Source organism: Hypanus sabinus, chromosome 2 (assembly GCF_030144855.1).
Source record: "Hypanus sabinus isolate sHypSab1 chromosome 2, sHypSab1.hap1, whole genome shotgun sequence".
In the NCBI taxonomy this organism is placed as follows: Eukaryota; Metazoa; Chordata; class Chondrichthyes; order Myliobatiformes; family Dasyatidae; genus Hypanus; species Hypanus sabinus.
Genome location: NC_082707.1, coordinates 114,005,799 through 114,021,680, shown reverse-complemented (window position 1 = coordinate 114,021,680; position 15,882 = coordinate 114,005,799). Strand labels below are relative to the sequence as shown.

General features: G+C 47.0%; 1 protein-coding gene across 1 annotated transcript in view; it reads right to left on the bottom strand.

Moving 5' to 3' along the window:
• The window catches only part of LOC132382496 (1-phosphatidylinositol 4,5-bisphosphate phosphodiesterase beta-2-like), a 282,694-nt gene that overhangs the window by 238,752 nt on the left and 28,060 nt on the right, over window positions 1–15,882 (bottom strand). The window contains exons 8-11 of the mRNA XM_059952750.1: window positions 14,211–14,311; window positions 11,178–11,344; window positions 8,623–8,769; window positions 3,198–3,355 (exon numbers count right to left, since the gene is read on the bottom strand). Of these exons, the coding sequence (XP_059808733.1) occupies window positions 3,198–3,355; window positions 8,623–8,769; window positions 11,178–11,344; window positions 14,211–14,311 (573 nt within the window). The remainder of the gene's footprint in view (window positions 1–3,197; window positions 3,356–8,622; window positions 8,770–11,177; window positions 11,345–14,210; window positions 14,312–15,882) is intronic.

The following is a 15,882-nucleotide window of genomic DNA, read 5'->3' as shown; positions in this document are numbered from 1 at the left end:
GAAGGAGCTCCTTACACCTTCTTTGGTAGAGACATATCTCCGTTCTGCCACCCTGTGATATGTTTTGTACTTGGCCTAGCCCTAATTTTGTTCTGCTCCCTTGTGGATTTCCTCACCAGTGTAATAGCGTCTTTGAATGATGATAAGAGAACTAGAAGCAGGCGTAGGCCATTCAGCCCCTTCTGTCTCAATAGGAACATGGCGGATATTTTACCACAGCACCACATCCCTGCATTAGCCCCACATCCCTAAATTCCTCTACCATACTCAGTCTCAAACATACATGGCAACCAATCCTCCACACTCCTCTCAGTGGAGAACTCCTGAGAGTTACCAGTCCCTGATGAAGAATCTTTTTTCATCTCTGTCCTGAATGGTAGACTTCTTAATTTTGAGATAGTGGCGCTGATCCAGACTTTTCACTCAGGGAGACTGAAACTGTGAGGGGGTAGGAGGTAGAAACAGGCAGAGTGGGGTCAGGAAACTGTGAGGGGGTAGGAGGTAGAAACAGGCAGAGTGGGGTCAGGGAACTGTGAGGGGGTAGGAGGTAGAAACGGGCAGAGTGGGGTCAGGGAACTGTGAGGAGGTAGGAGGTAGAAACGGGCAGAGTGGGGTCAGGGAACTGTGAGGAGGTAGGAGGTAGAAACGGGCAGAGTGGGGTCAGGAAACTGAGGGGGTAGGAGGTAGAAACGGGCAGAGTGGGGTCAGGAAACTGTGAGGGGGTAGGAGGTAGAAATGGGCAGAGTGGGGTCAGGGAACTGTGAGGGGGTAGGAGGTAGAAACGGGCAGAGTGGGGTCAGGGAACTGTGAGGGGGTAGGAGGTAGAAACGGGCAGAGTGGGGTCAGGGAACTGTGAGGGGGTAGGAGGTAGAAACGGGCAGAGTGGGGTCAGGAAACTGTGAGGGGGTAGGAGGTAGAAACGGGCAGAGTGGAGTCAGGGAACTGTGAGGGGGTAGGAGGTAGAAACGGGCAGAGTGGGGTCAGGGAACTGTGAGGGGGTAGGAGGTAGAAACGGGCAGAGTGGGGTCAGGGAACTGTGAGGGGGTAGGAGGTAGAAACGGGCAGAGTGGGGTCAGGGAACTGTGAGGGGATAGGAGGTAGAAACAGGCAGAGTGGGGTCAGGGAACTGTGAGGGGGTAGGAGGTAGAAACAGGCAGAGTGGGGTCAGGGAACTGTGAGGGGGTAGGAGGTAGAAACGGGCAGAGTGGGGTCAGGAAACTGTGAGGGGGTAGGAGGTAGAAACGGGCAGAGTGGGGTCAGGGAACTGTGAGGGGGTAGGAGGTAGAAACAGGCAGAGTGGGGTCAGGGAACTGTGAGGGGGTAGGAGGTAGAAACGGGCAGAGTGGGGTCAGGAAACTGTGAGGGGGTAGGAGGTAGAAACAGGCAGAGTGGGGTCAGGGAACTGTGAGGGGGTAGGAGGTAGAAACGGGCAGAGTGGGGTCAGGGAACTGTGAGGGGGTAGGAGGTAGAAACGGGCAGAGTGGGGTCAGGGAACTGTGAGGGGGTAGGAGGTAGAAACGGGCAGAGTGGGGTCAGGGAACTGTGAGGGGGTAGGAGGTAGAAACGGGCAGAGTGGGGTCAGGAAACTGTGAGGGGGTAGGAGGTAGAAACGGGCAGAGTGGGGTCAGGGAACTGTGAGGGGGTAGGAGGTAGAAACGGGCAGAGTGGGGTCAGGAAACTGTGAGGGGGTAGGAGGTAGAAACGGGCAGAGTGGGGTCAGGAAACTGTGAGGGGGTAGGAGGTAGAAACAGGCAGAGTGGGGTCAGGGAACTGTGAGGTTGGTGGCATGGATGGGATTTGATGAGTCGGTGATGGTGCAGGAGATCAGCCTGAGCAAGGGCCTTTTCAAGGAGTAAATAAGAGGAGATGTCTGGGAGTTGCAACCTGACTTCAGCAAGGAATAGGTCAGCCCGACAGACTACAACACAAGCATTTAGTCTGCAGACTTGATGTGGATTGGAGTTGGTGTGGAGAGAGTGGAAGGCAAAGCTTTCTGATGGGGTAAGGTTCAAAGAGGAGGGAGGAGTGCTGAAGTCGAGACCATTGATGTCTCATTGGCAATTAGAGATAAAAAGATCCAGAGTGGGCAGTAACCCCAGAGCAGGTGTCCAAAAAGAGGAGGGGGGTTGGAGATGGGAGAGGGGTCATCGGTGTGAATTGTGGAAGTGGGTTCTGACATGGAGGCAGCTGAAGAAGAGCTCAGCGTTATGCAGCTCACTGAGGTGTGGGTGCAGAGAGACAAAGGCTGAGGACAGAATATTCCGCCGCAGAGAAGCAAAGGTCGAAGGGAATGGTGAAAACACTGCACGGATTAGAGCCGGGATCACAGGGGGTAAGAGGATTGATAGCGTCAGAGGAGAGGGGAGGGCTGGGGTGTTCAGGGAAGGTAGAGTGGGAGAAAGATACGGGCTCCAAGGACTCAGGAAGTGACGTGGAAGCCTGGGAGATCCAGGGGTGGGGAGTAGTGGTGGGGGAAGGGGAGCCTAGAGGCCCTGCGGCAGTGAGAAAGGTCTCGGCCTGGAGGTAGAAGCAGCCACAGTCAGGGCTAGAGCCAGAGATGGAGGCCATTCATTTCACAGTCTGAAGGTGTCCAAGGCCATTGAAACAGATTTGGAGATGGCAGGATCTGTGGTCTGGTGGCCTTTTACCTGATTGCATGAACATGGATTTCTCAAACCCCTTCCCCTCTCCTCCATTATTCTGGCCTCTTCTTCCTTCCTTTACAGTTGAAGGGTCTCTGTCCAAAATGTCAATGTTTTCCCTAGATGCTCCCTGACCTGCTGTGTTCCACCAGCATTCTTTACTATCTCAGTTCTCCAACATGGTTTGTCTTTCTCCTTTGCTCTATACTCATTGAACTTCTCCTTCTTAAATCCCCATCAGACAAGCCTCCACACCATCTCTTATCCACTTGTATCATTCAGTTTCTCTTTACTCTCCAACATCACAGATTTCCCTCTGTTCTCGCCGCAGCCTCCCCTTTCTCTGTCACTGAAAATGTTTGATTTCTATCTTTTCTACATTGCGATGAAAGTTCAACAACTGAAATGTTATCCCTGTTTCTCTCTCCACAGATACTGCCTGACCTTTTGAATATTACCAGCATTCTCTATTTTATTTCAAAAATCAAAGGTTTGAGCCGTCACTTAAATAAAACCGTGTGATACTCTTATGGGGGACAGAATTTGTAAGGTTACCTTGAACAGAATTTCCGTTGTCATGGTGTAACCGTGTGTGATGATGGGCTCCTCCTCGGGAGGCTTGCCTTTCCAACAGTCAAGCTCCAGACAGCGACACCCAGCAAGGAGGGCCTGGCGATACATCTCCGGGGATGAAAGCCCAGAGAACTGCCCGGCTGTGTGGACAGCAGAGAAGATCATCATTAAAGGGAGGAAGACTCATGGACTACTGGTTTTGTTTTCAACCCCTCCCCCCCCCCATAACTCTTACCTGTCAAGAACTTACCAATCTCTGCTTTATTTATACCAAATGACTTGACCTGCACAACCTTCTATGGCAACAAATTGCACTCTGGCTGGAGAAATCCCTTCCCATTTCAGTTTTAAAGGAATATGCCTTTATGTCCTCAGATCCTAGTCTCTCTGACTACCGGAAACATCCTAACCATGTCCATTCTATCCACCAGGCCTTAAAGTATCCACTAGGAGATGTTCCCCTTCCACCCCCCCCCCCCCCCCCGCCTTCATCTTCTGAAGTCCATCAAGGTGAGAATCATCAAAAGCTCCTCATATATTAAGATTTTCATTCCAGAGGTGGCACATGTTTCCATAGATACGGGGCTTACAGTATTCCAAATAGGGTCTGAAAACCTCAGCAGTGCATTTTGTTTTTATATTCCAGTCCTCTCAAAATAAATACTACTACTGCTTTTGCCTTCCCTACTACTACACATCCACTCAGTACAAACTTCCATTAATGAACATGTTCAGCTGTGCCACACATGTTCTGCACACACATGATCAATGTGGACACGAGGCCTTCTTCGCTTTGCATTGGGGGAGCTAAAACAGTGTTTTGCAGGATGTTAAAGCTGTTTTCTTAACATGCCAGTTTGGTGTGCATCTTCTAAAGTGACTGCACTTGACCATGCAACTGCAACCTCAAGAATCAACGAGACAGTCCAACCACACAAGCAGCACTTCTGATGCTGTAGATATAGATTGCTGAGACACTAGAACCAGTTCTGGAGAAAGTGGGACCTGGACAAGCAAGGGGTGTTTACTAGTGCTTTTGGGGAAGGTTTCTAAAATGGGGTAAAGTGCATAGTGACTAGGGAGAGAGAAGTAAGGATGAGTGAAAGGAAAGAAACAGTAGAATACGAAGATAGGGAAATCAAGGTCAAGACAAATAGAGGCACAGCACAAAAAATGTCAGACGATTGGGAGAGAAAACCTCGGCTAGAGATGGTTTATCCATTTGGGTATATGTTAAAAACAGCAAGGGAAAGAAGACACTGGTAGGAGTAGTGTGTGGATCTCTAACCAGAGGCTGCACTGGTAAAAATCAATAATTAATGACAACATGTAAAAAGAGCATCTCAATACTAGCTTGAGTTGATCAAGTTGGAAATGGTATCTCTGAGAACTAATTCCGGAGTGCATTGGAGATGCATCCAAAAACCAGCATGGGAGATGGCTGTCAAAGAGTCAAGTTTACTACATGACCTCATGAGCAAACTAACAAGGGGTACATAAATGGAAATGATTTTCTTCAAATGTATAAAAAGGACGAAGTGATCTATGTGAACATAGACCCTTAGAGAAAAACACTGGGGAAATAATTGTGAGGAACAAGAAAGTGGCAGAGCAGTTAAACAGGTTTTTATGGTGGACAATACTACAAACATCCCATTAATAATGAATAATGCTAGGGAAGAATTAAAAGCAATTTCCAAGAGTAGAGAACCGGTACTTGGGGAAATAATGGCTAAAGCCTAATGTCCTCTATACTGATCAGCAGGATTTTCCAGCTTTCATACTCCAACCCCATGAAATGAGGGACAAAGTTTTATTAGTGTTTTTGTGCGGTTATGTTCGTGCTTCAAGCAGCTTTCTGCAGTTTATTGCCTCTTAAATAGCTCTCCTTCTATGTTTTCTTCCAAAGTGAACACCTCACATTTTCCCACCTTATGCTTCATCTATTTGATTTATGCTCAACTACCTACCTAACCTATTATTATCTATCTGCAAATTGTTTATATCTTCCTCAGAATGTGTCTTTAAACATATTTTTGTACTCTCTGCAAATCTGAAAATGTACGTTCATAACCTTCCTAGAACACCAGAACTGACTGCAGTGGTATCCCAACAGATTAGCAACCTGATAATAATCTCCTTTCTCCCTGCTCTCTGCTTCCTGTCTGTTAGTGAATCCTTTATCCATGCCAACATATCAGGCCCAACACCACAGGTGCTTGTGACTCCACCTCAAGTGAGGAACCCAGTTAAATATTGTCTGGAAATCCAAATTCAGTACATCTCCTGGTTCCCTCCATCCACAATGGTGAAACTTCTTGCAAAAAAACCTTAATAAATCTGTCAGAGACAATTTCCCTTTGTGTAGCTATTCATGGCATTCAGGAGGACCACATCTGGAGTAATGTAAATGGTTTTGATTCCTCTCTTTAAGATACCATTTCACCACGACTGTCCTGCTAGAAGAGTTAAACAGATTGGGATTCCACTCAGCACAGTAATTCAGGGTAAACACAACAATACACTTCTGTCAACCTGAAGATCTCACTCTTTGTATTATGCTCTCAACAGTGTTTAGATGATTTTCAAAACAAGTTGCACAGCGCAATTACCAGACCATTAAGTCAGTTAACCAAAGGTTTATCTGAAAGAGTTGGCTAAAAACAGCAGCTTAAAGGAGAGGAAAGTGGTAAGAACTGAGTGGTTTGAGAGAGGAATTCCTGAGCTTGGTACATCAGGAGCTACAGGTACTGTCCACTTTTACGGGTACAGTTAAATCCTAGATCAACAAGAGACCATACAATGCACATTATTGATTTTCTTATTTATAAAGTGTGCTAAAACTCTGATAGCCTTTCAGAGAAAATTGACTTGACAAATACCTGGAATGGGCTGGTTGTTTACAGAAGGACAGGATAGGCTAATAACGACTAGAGTTTAGGAGATAGTGAGAGGATTCAATTGAGATAGGATCCTGTGGGTCTTAACAGAGTGGATGTGAGAGAATCTAGAACTAGAGGCCACTATCTAAAAATAAAATGGTGTTCATTCAAAACTGAGATGAGGTGATTTTTTAAATATTTCTTTCAGAGGGGTGTGAACTGTTGACATTCTCTTCCATAAAGCAATTTATTTTTAGAGGTATATTGATTCTTGAAGCAAAAGGATAGCCGGTGATAAGATTTCAAAGCACAGGTTACAGCCTGGGTCTTATTAAATGGTGGAACAGGCCCGAGGAGTGGAGTAACGTACTCACACTTCTGATTCGTATACTATGAGAGGACAGAGATAATCCGGGGGTTGTAGGCTGGAGGAGGTTGCGTGAAAAGGGAAGGGCAAGTATTGAGCTACTTACGTTCAAGGTTTTTTAACCAGAAGCTAAAGTAGGCCAGCAAACAAGGGGATAGGAGCGAGTCAGGACAAGGATCTCTCATTTTCAGAGGAGGCCGTTGGAATAGTCAAGTTTAGTGGTAATAAAGGCATAGATTATCACAAATAAAAGGAAATCTGCAGATGCTGGAAATCCAAGCAACACACACAAAATGCTGGAGGAACTCAGCAGGCCAGGCAGCATCTACAGAAAAGAGTACAGTTGACATTTTGGGCTGAGACCCTTCATCAGAACTCACGAAGTGTCCTCACATCCTGCCTATAATGGGGCAATTAGAACTGCACACAACAAGTTGTGTTTCACTAAAGTTTTATACAACTGCAGCATGACTTCCTTACTCTTACACTCAACCAGTGAAGGCATTTCTCACTACATTATACACTTGCATAGAGACTTTCAGCAAACAATGGACTTGGACCCCAAGATCTCTCTGTAACCCAATGCCATTAAGGGGCCTAACTTTCACTTGACCTCCCAACGTGCAACATCTTACACATGCCTGGACTAAACTCCATCTGCTACTTCTCTGTCCATATCTGTAACTGATCTAAATCCTGATGTGTTTTTTTGATAGTCCTTGATGTCAAACTTGATGTCATCTGCAAATTTGCAAATTGGCCCACCTACACTTCATTTGAACCATTGATAAGTTGTCTATAAAGAAGAGATGTCAGTACAGACCCTGATCCTTGTGGGATTCTGCTGGTCACAGAGATCCAGCCAGAACAACATCCCTCTAGCCCTACCTTCTGCCTCCTAAGTCAGTTCTGTGTTCAAACCTGAAATTCAATCTGGATCTCATGCATCTTTATCTTCTGAATCATTTAGGTCAGGAGCTCCCAACCTTTTTATGCCATGGACCCCTACCATTAACTGAGGTGGTCTGTGGACCTCAGTTTGGAAACCCCTGATCTAGATGAAGTCCACTGCCTTACCCATTTTGTCACCTCTTTCAAAAACCCAATCAAATTTGTAAGGCAGTATCTGCCCCACAGAAAGATACACTGATTGCCCTATGGAAGCCATGCCTTTCCAATTGCAAATAAATCCTATCCCTCCATCTTCTCCTCAATGACTTCCCTCCTGTGGCCATGAGGCCCGCTGGCTTAGAATTATCTGGATTATCCCTTTATCTATTCTTGAGCAAAGGCACAATATGAGTTGCTCCCCAGTCCTCGGGCACCTTGCCTGTTGCTAGTGAGCACACACAGATGTGAGTCACTCACAGCAATCTCCAATTGCTTCTTCCAATATTCAGAAATCAGACTCTGAGAAATTATCCACCTTTATGCTTTTCAGAAGATGCAGCACCACCTCTTTCTTAATCTTAAATTGTCCCAGCATATTAACATGACCTCCTCTGCCTTCACTATCCTCCAAATCCTTCTCCGTGGTAAAATACCAGTACCAGTTACTCATCTAGTACCTCAGCCATTGCCCTGACTCCAAGCACAAAATCCTTCCTTTATCCTTAATTGGACCTACCTCTCCTTAGTTATTCTCCTTCTCTTGGTGTAAATATAAAATGCTTTGGGATTCTCTTTGATCCTGCTCACCAAGGACATTTCATAGGCCCTTCTGGCCTTCCTAATTATCTGCTCTAACACTCTTCTGCTATCTCTGTAGTCTCCAAGGACATACTCTGATTCTAGCTTCCTAAACCTTACCCATCCTGAATAAATTTATGACCTCTCTGGTCATCTAAGGTTCCCTTTCTTTACCATCCTTGTCCTTACTCTTTACCAGAACATGTCAATCCTGAACTCTGATCAGCTAGTCTTTAAACAGCTCCCACAAATCAAACATAGACATGTCTGATAGCAGCTACTCCCAGTTAACATCACCCACCCTCCGTCATAATCCACCCTCCCCAATCTAGTAACTTGTTGCAATATGCAGTCATGTCCTTACTCATAACTGTCTTAAACATAATGAGTTGTGGATGGAGTCTGTCAAAGACCTGTCCCCTAGCCTCCCACCCCCCTCTTTGAGTGACTTGAAGGCCAGTGCTTTTACCAGTGAGGTAGGTGTTATGGGATGAATTGATAAAGTAACATGACAGAGGCTGCGTCATGTCCTGATAAACGGTTAGCCTTTCAGGGAATATTAAGCTGTTTTCTGGGCCAGACAGATACCAGCATAAGCCCTCCAGTGACAAATGACCTGTGAAGGAAATAAAAGAAGACAAAGTCAGAATCTGAACTCAACATGCTGCAAGATGCCAGTGGTGCTTACCAGAATACTTACCCCATTCAATGGGCACCAGGCAGGAGTTTACTGATCTCAGATCCACATAACCTCTACAGAGAATCAATGTATTCCATTCTCAGTTCTCAGCCTACCCCTCACACCCTCCCGTTCACTACACTTCTCTCATACCCATCCATCACTCCTTCTCACTCCCACTCCATCTGCTACATTTACTCCCTCTCCCTGCACTCCGTTCCTCTCATCTCCACTCACACCCCACACTACCACACCTCTCCTCAACCCTCTCCCTCTCCCTGCACTCCGTTCCTCTCATCTCCACTCACACCCCACACTACCACACCTCTCCTCAACCCTCTCCCTCTCCCTGCACTCCGTTCCTCTCATCTCCACTCACACCCCACACTACCACACCTCTCCTCAACCCTCTCCCTCACCCTGCACTCCGTTCCTCTCATCTCCACTCACACCCCACACTACCACACCTCTCCTCAACCCTCTCCCTCTCCCTGCACTCCGTTCCTCTCATCTCCACTCACACCCCACACTACCACACCTCTCCTCAACCCTCTCCCTCTCCCTGCACTCCGTTCCTCTCATCTCCACTCACACCCCACACTACCACACCTCTCCTCAACCCTCTCCCTCACCCTGCACTCCGTTCCTCTCATCTCCACTCACACCCCACACTACCACACCTCTCCTCAACCCTCTCCCTCTCCCTGCACTCCGTTCCTCTCATCTCCACTCACACCCCACACTACCACACCTCTCCTCAACCCTCTCCCTCTCCCTGCACTCCGTTCCTCTCATCTCCACTCACACCCCACACTATCACACCTCTCCTCAACCCTCTCCCTCACCCTGCACTCCGTTCCTCTCATCTCCACTCACACCCCACACTACCACACCTCTCCTCAACCCTCTCCCTCACCCTGCACTCCGTTCCTCTCATCTCCACTCACACCCTACACTACCACACCTCTCCTCAACCCTCTCCCTCACCCTGCACTCCGTTCCTCTCATCTCCACTCACACCCCACACTACCACACCTCTCCTCAACCCTCTCCCTCACCCTGCACTCCGTTCCTCTCATCTCCACTCACACCCCACACTACCACACCTCTCCTCAACCCTCTCCCTCACCCTGCACTCCGTTCCTCTCATCTCCATCACACCCCACACTACCACACCTCTCCTCAACCCTCTCCCTCACCCTGCACTCCGTTCCTCTCATCTCCACTCACACCCCACACTACCACACCTCTCCTCAACCCTCTCACTCACCCTGCACTCTGTCCCTCACTCCTTCACCCCCACACTCTCCCTCATCCACATGCAATCTCACTACCCCTACTCTCCCTCTCCTCCACTCCGTTCCTCACTCTCTGACTGTCCTGTAATCTCATACTCAGTTCAAGTACCGGTGGTTCAGAGTGCCTGTGAGGACAGAAATGGAGTTTACATTCAGCTCAGCCAAAGGCACTGAGTACTGGAGTCATGTACACAGAGTCAGATCCCTTGGCTGGTCACAAAGTCGTTATCAACACTAACCCCATTCCCCCGTGCTCAGCCTGCAGTTTCCAGTGCCTTGGCAGTTCAGATACTCATCTAAATACTTGCTGAGTTTTGTGACAGTCTCTGTCTCCACCACCTTCTCAGGCAGAGCTTTCCCGAATCCTGACCCCCTCTGGCTGAAGAGAAACTCCTCCTCAATTCTCTCCTAAATGCCTTACCTTTTACCTAAACTGTTTGCCCTCTGGTCGTAGATACCTCTGGCCATAGAGGCCTCTGGTCATAGAGGCTTCTACTATGAGGTCAAAAATTTTCACTCTTCACCGTCCCCATGCGCCTCGGGACACTCCCTCAGCCGTCTCCTCGATGGAGCTTCACTCGCCCAGGCAAGTTGAGTGTATTCCATCACAGTGCTAACCTGCCCTTTAGTTGGTGCGGAAACTTTGAAGTGAGGGGACGGGTCAGTCAGTGTAGGGCACGCAGCCTTTCAGATGCAGGCCTCGGTGTGTCATCGTACTTGATGTGAGTCACACTGGCAGCCAGGCTGAGAACACCGAGTCCATTGGCAGGCTGATGAAGCCTGTGGCTCGATGGCAATAGTGCAAATTCCTCTTCCATCATCTAAGAAATCCCCTGGGTACTCAACCACAGCCTGGAAAGATATTGCAACACACTTGGTGTCGCATCTCTTCAAGTGGACTGCCAGGAGGGGGAGCATTATGAAGTACCTAACCCTCTGGTTCACTAAATTGTCGAATAGAACTGGCCGTTGGCCTTGGATCTCTATGGATACATAAACAGGAGTGTTTTTTCACCCGAAAACATTGGGAAATACAAGAACACTGACCTTTATTTGCATTTGACTTGTTTGGTTCGTACTTCTCTATCAGCTTCTGGGCTTGTTCCGGTTGAATTAATGGGAAAAGAAAATTATTCAGACGGGCATCTCTCTGTATCTGGTTTATAAACGTAGACACCTGTTGCCGAGTCAAGTATGGCTTTACCATTACGTCCCTGTAAAGAGGAAAATAGTGAATTCAACACCTGGTCTATAAACTCAATCCTTCCCAGGATGCAGCTTTGTTTTACCGCGTATACACAAGGCCCAGGTAGACGTGATTTTATCATGGTACTGAATCACCACACAGCCTACATGCACACACTCTGTCATGCACAGGATTTCTTACACTCCGCGTACACAAACAATGTTCCCTCTAACTCTTTTTACAGTTGTACAGGCCAAGTATTGCTCCGAGCAAGAAATGTTTATACAGCCTGAATACTCCAGGGTGTGTTAAACTTTCTTTTTTGTAATGTACGTACTATGAATATTTAGATTGAAAATTTAAAAGCCACATACTTTTGATTTTATTTAATTGAAGGGTGCAATGAAAAATAATACAAAAAAGAAAATCTTTCACATTTCATAACTTGCTCTAGCTGTTTCCAATTCCAGCTGCATGGTAACGAAGGCTGTGTGCATGGGAGCATTTCAGTTACTGTGCATCTGCATAGCTTAGAGGGAACAGTGTACACAAGCACATCCCATATAATGTCCTCTCACAGCTGACAGACGCATCATTGTACGTGGACCAAGCCCCAGTATTCAATCTCCTCCTGCAGTCTATGTCACCCATGAGAAGGGAACGCACAGGAGGAAGTAGCCACCAGCTCATCTTTCAAAGCTATCCAGCTCCACTTCCGATCACAAACTAGAGAAAATCTGTAGATGCTGGAAACCCAAGCAACACACACAAAATGCTGGAGGAACTCAGCAGGCCAAGCAGCATCTATGGAAAAAAATACAGTTGACGTTTCTGGCCAAAACCCTTTGGCGACACTGGAGGTTTCAGCCCCAAATATTAACTGTACTCTTTTCCATAGATGCTGCCTGGCCTGCCGAGTTCCTCCAGCATTGTGTGTGTGTTGCTTCCACTTCCAATACCCCCAGTGACCCCGCCTCCAAAGACTTCAGGGAGATTCATCACCCTCTGTAGGAATTTTCTGAGCCCCGCTATTTTAAATGACTGCCCCTCATCTTGTAACTCTGTCCCCCATTCAGGGCTCTCCCACTTGTCATACTCCCTCAGATGACTTAATAAGGTCAATCCATCATTGTAGTATAAAAGTCACACAACACAGAAACACAGGCCCCTTTTGTCAAGGAATACAGATAACCTTCTCTTTCGGATAACCTCTCACCCCAGGAACCAATTTCCTTGGGCTGCTTCCAGTGGTACAGTGTCTTTTCTTAAATAAGGGAACCAAAACAATTTCTGAGAACTCCAGCAGTACAACTGTGGAGTACAACAGTACAAGTACACTTGATTACTTTTTAAAAACAGGAGAAAATCTGCAGATGCTGGAAATCCAAGCAATGCACACAAAATGCTGGAGGAACTCATCAAATGAAGGGTCTCGGCCCAAAACGTTGACTGTTTGCCCTTTTCCATAGATGCTGCCTGGCCTGCTGAGTTCCTCCAGCATTTTCTGTGTGATTTCCAGCATCTGCAGATTTTCTCATTTGTGATCCGAGAACCAAGAGCTGATCCTTGGAGCACTCCACTAGCTACACCATTAAAGCCTGAAAATGACCAGTTTCTCCCAGCTATCTCACTCAGTCATGTTAGCACACTCCCCCCAATAGGCTTCACACTTTACCCGGTGTGAATGAACCCAGGATTCAATTTCCTTTAATATGCACTTGCACGTTATCCTACAAGGACCCTCTGTATTCAGTGAACTCCCAGAGTCAATGGTCAGGCTGCCCTGTATGGACTGAACCCCTGCGTTCATCTCTCTCTCTCTCTCTCTCTCTCTCTCTCTCTCTCTCTCTCTCTCTCTCTGCCCCCCCCCCCCCACAACTGACAACTCCCAATGACTGAAGCCTCTGTGCCTGTCGTGCAGTCCACAGGGTGGGCTGGGAGGCGCCAGACAGGAAACCTCACCTGGGGCATTTACTGATGCTGATCACAGACTTCAACTCGATTCTCTCCGGCTATACTCCAACAAACAATTTATTGACAGTGCCTCCAAGCAGCACTGGAGTGGAATTCCTGCCGCAGAAGCCCAGCTTTCCCACACCGAGCATGTTAGTGGTATATTAATGCTAGCATTGGCGAGGCCAGCCCCCCTCACCCACCGGTTTGCCAGCACAACGCACTCACTCAGCTAGTACGGGCCACAGAGGGCAAAGCTGGAAGTAAATCAGCACAGCTAGCACCTGAGCTAGTTTAACCCTCCCGCCAAACTTTCTGAAAAAGAATACTCGGCTGCAAACCTCATGGATGCGAGGGCTGGTTGAATGCCGGGCTCGTGGCTCTCACTGAGAACACGTGCTTCTGGGCAAGGACCCCTGGAACACAACCCATCTCTGGGTCAGCACTCATCAAACTGTACAGGCCCAGAGCCACAACGTTGTGCCAAAATAAATGAGCGAGTAATTAAATGCCTAACTAAACTCCTCCCTTCTAGCCACACAATGTCTATATCCCTCCATTCTGGGCTCATTCATGTGCCTTTTTTAGAGCCTGTTAAATGCCTCTATTGCACTTGCCCTTGTGAGCTCACCCCAGGTACCCACCAATCTCTGTGGAAAAAAACTTGCTCCACACACCTTCATTGCACCTACCCCCTTCTCAACAAATGCATACCCTCTAGTTTTAAACATTTCTACCCTGTCCACTCTATCAATGCCTCTCATGATCTTACAAACCTCTATCAAGTCACCCCTCAGCCTCCACTACCCCAGAGGAAACAACCCTACCACGTTCAGCCTCTCCTTATCGAGGAAGTGCAATAGTGGGAGGTCACGCCAGAACGTGTACTGTTTCATTGTTCATGCAAACTCAGAAGGGGACAGTTTATTAAAGTGTCTCACATTAATTCAAAGATCTGGTCAATCTCAGGCCGAGGACACAGCTGTGTTATGAACTGCTTGAAGACCGATTCTGTGAAATCTTCAGGGTTGATTGTGTCATTCTGCATGGGAGCACATATTTTAGTAATGATCCATTCATTCATGGCTATGCACAGCCTCCTGTTTCTATGAAACCTGCAGAAAGCACAGGAGGCAGGAAAGGATCTGAAACTCATTGGTCAGTGTCATAATTTCAGAGTGAGGCCCAGCCATGCTTCCCCCAGCCCATCCCATTCCCAGCAGCCTTGTCCGAGCTGGAGGCCTGCTTGCACACTCATCAAACCCAGCCTTTGTTCTGACCATCTACACTTCAGCCAGTCAGGGGTCTTTCCTGCCAGGGATGTCTCCTGATGAAAAGTTTGTGAAATGTGCTAAGTCATACCTGGGCTAGGGTACTGTGCATGAGAGAAAGTAAAGCTGACTGCAGGCACAAGGGCAAACTTGGTGATGGAACCTGGCAGTCACACAACACGGTGGAAGCACTAGTTGCTGCTTTTAGGTTACATCAGCTGCTGCTGCATTCAACTGTCAGGAGCCAGTAAGTTCTCTGTTGTAATTTTGATCACGTCTGGGCACAGAAGAGGACCTTCCCAGATTGTCCTTGGTTTCCATCAGGGTCACTCTTCTCCTCCAGGGCAGAGGGAGTAATATTCCGTGGGGCAAAAGGTGACCAAGAGTTTTTGTACATGTGGAAGTGTATAAAATTATTAAATGCTAGCGAAGCAGAAAATGAACAAGGAATGAAATGTTGATGATAAAAGAATAGATCTAAAACATATAACATAAAACCTAGCTGTCAAGGTATAATAAAAAAACTGAAACAGGGCCTTTTCCCTGCTCTTAATTGAGACACACAGAGAGGTGTGAGCCAGTCTAACAACTAAAGCCAGACATTAAGAATTAAACTGGAAATTGAAGTGTACATGATGGCGAAGAGGAGATGTCAAACTTGAACCAGGACAGTACAGCACAGAAACAGGCCCTCTGGCCCGTAACGTCTGTGTCAACCATGGCACCAACTTAACCTTAATTCCATCTACCTGCTCGTGATCCACAACCTATCATCCCCTGAGTACTTGTATAGATGTATACACACATATCTGCTTCCATCATCTCACCTGGTAGTGTTTTCCAGGTGAAAAGTAAAACTCAGCCCTGTGTAAAGTAAAACTTACCTTGCAAATCTCTTTTTAACATTCCCCCCTCACCTTAAAACTATGCATTGTAGTCATTGATATTTCTTCCTACTTATCTGACCTGTGCTGCTCATAATCTTATAAATATCTAAACACAAAGTACACTGCAGATGCTGAGTTCATCCAGCTTGTTTGTACTTATAAATATCCATCAGGTCTCCCTCACCTCTGAAACTCTGGAGAAAACTATCGACATTTGTCCAGCCTCTAAGGTAATTAATGTATCTCTTTTTAAATTTTATTTATTTAGAGATACAGAACACCCACACCACCCAGCAACCTGCCTATTTAACAATTAACTATATAACAATTACAGCATGGAAACAGGCCATCTCAGCCCTTCTAGTCCTAGCCTAATCACAGAACTATTTACAAAGACCAATTAGCCTACTAACTGGCAGTCACAGGGAGAGGGTACAAACTCCTTACAGGGGATG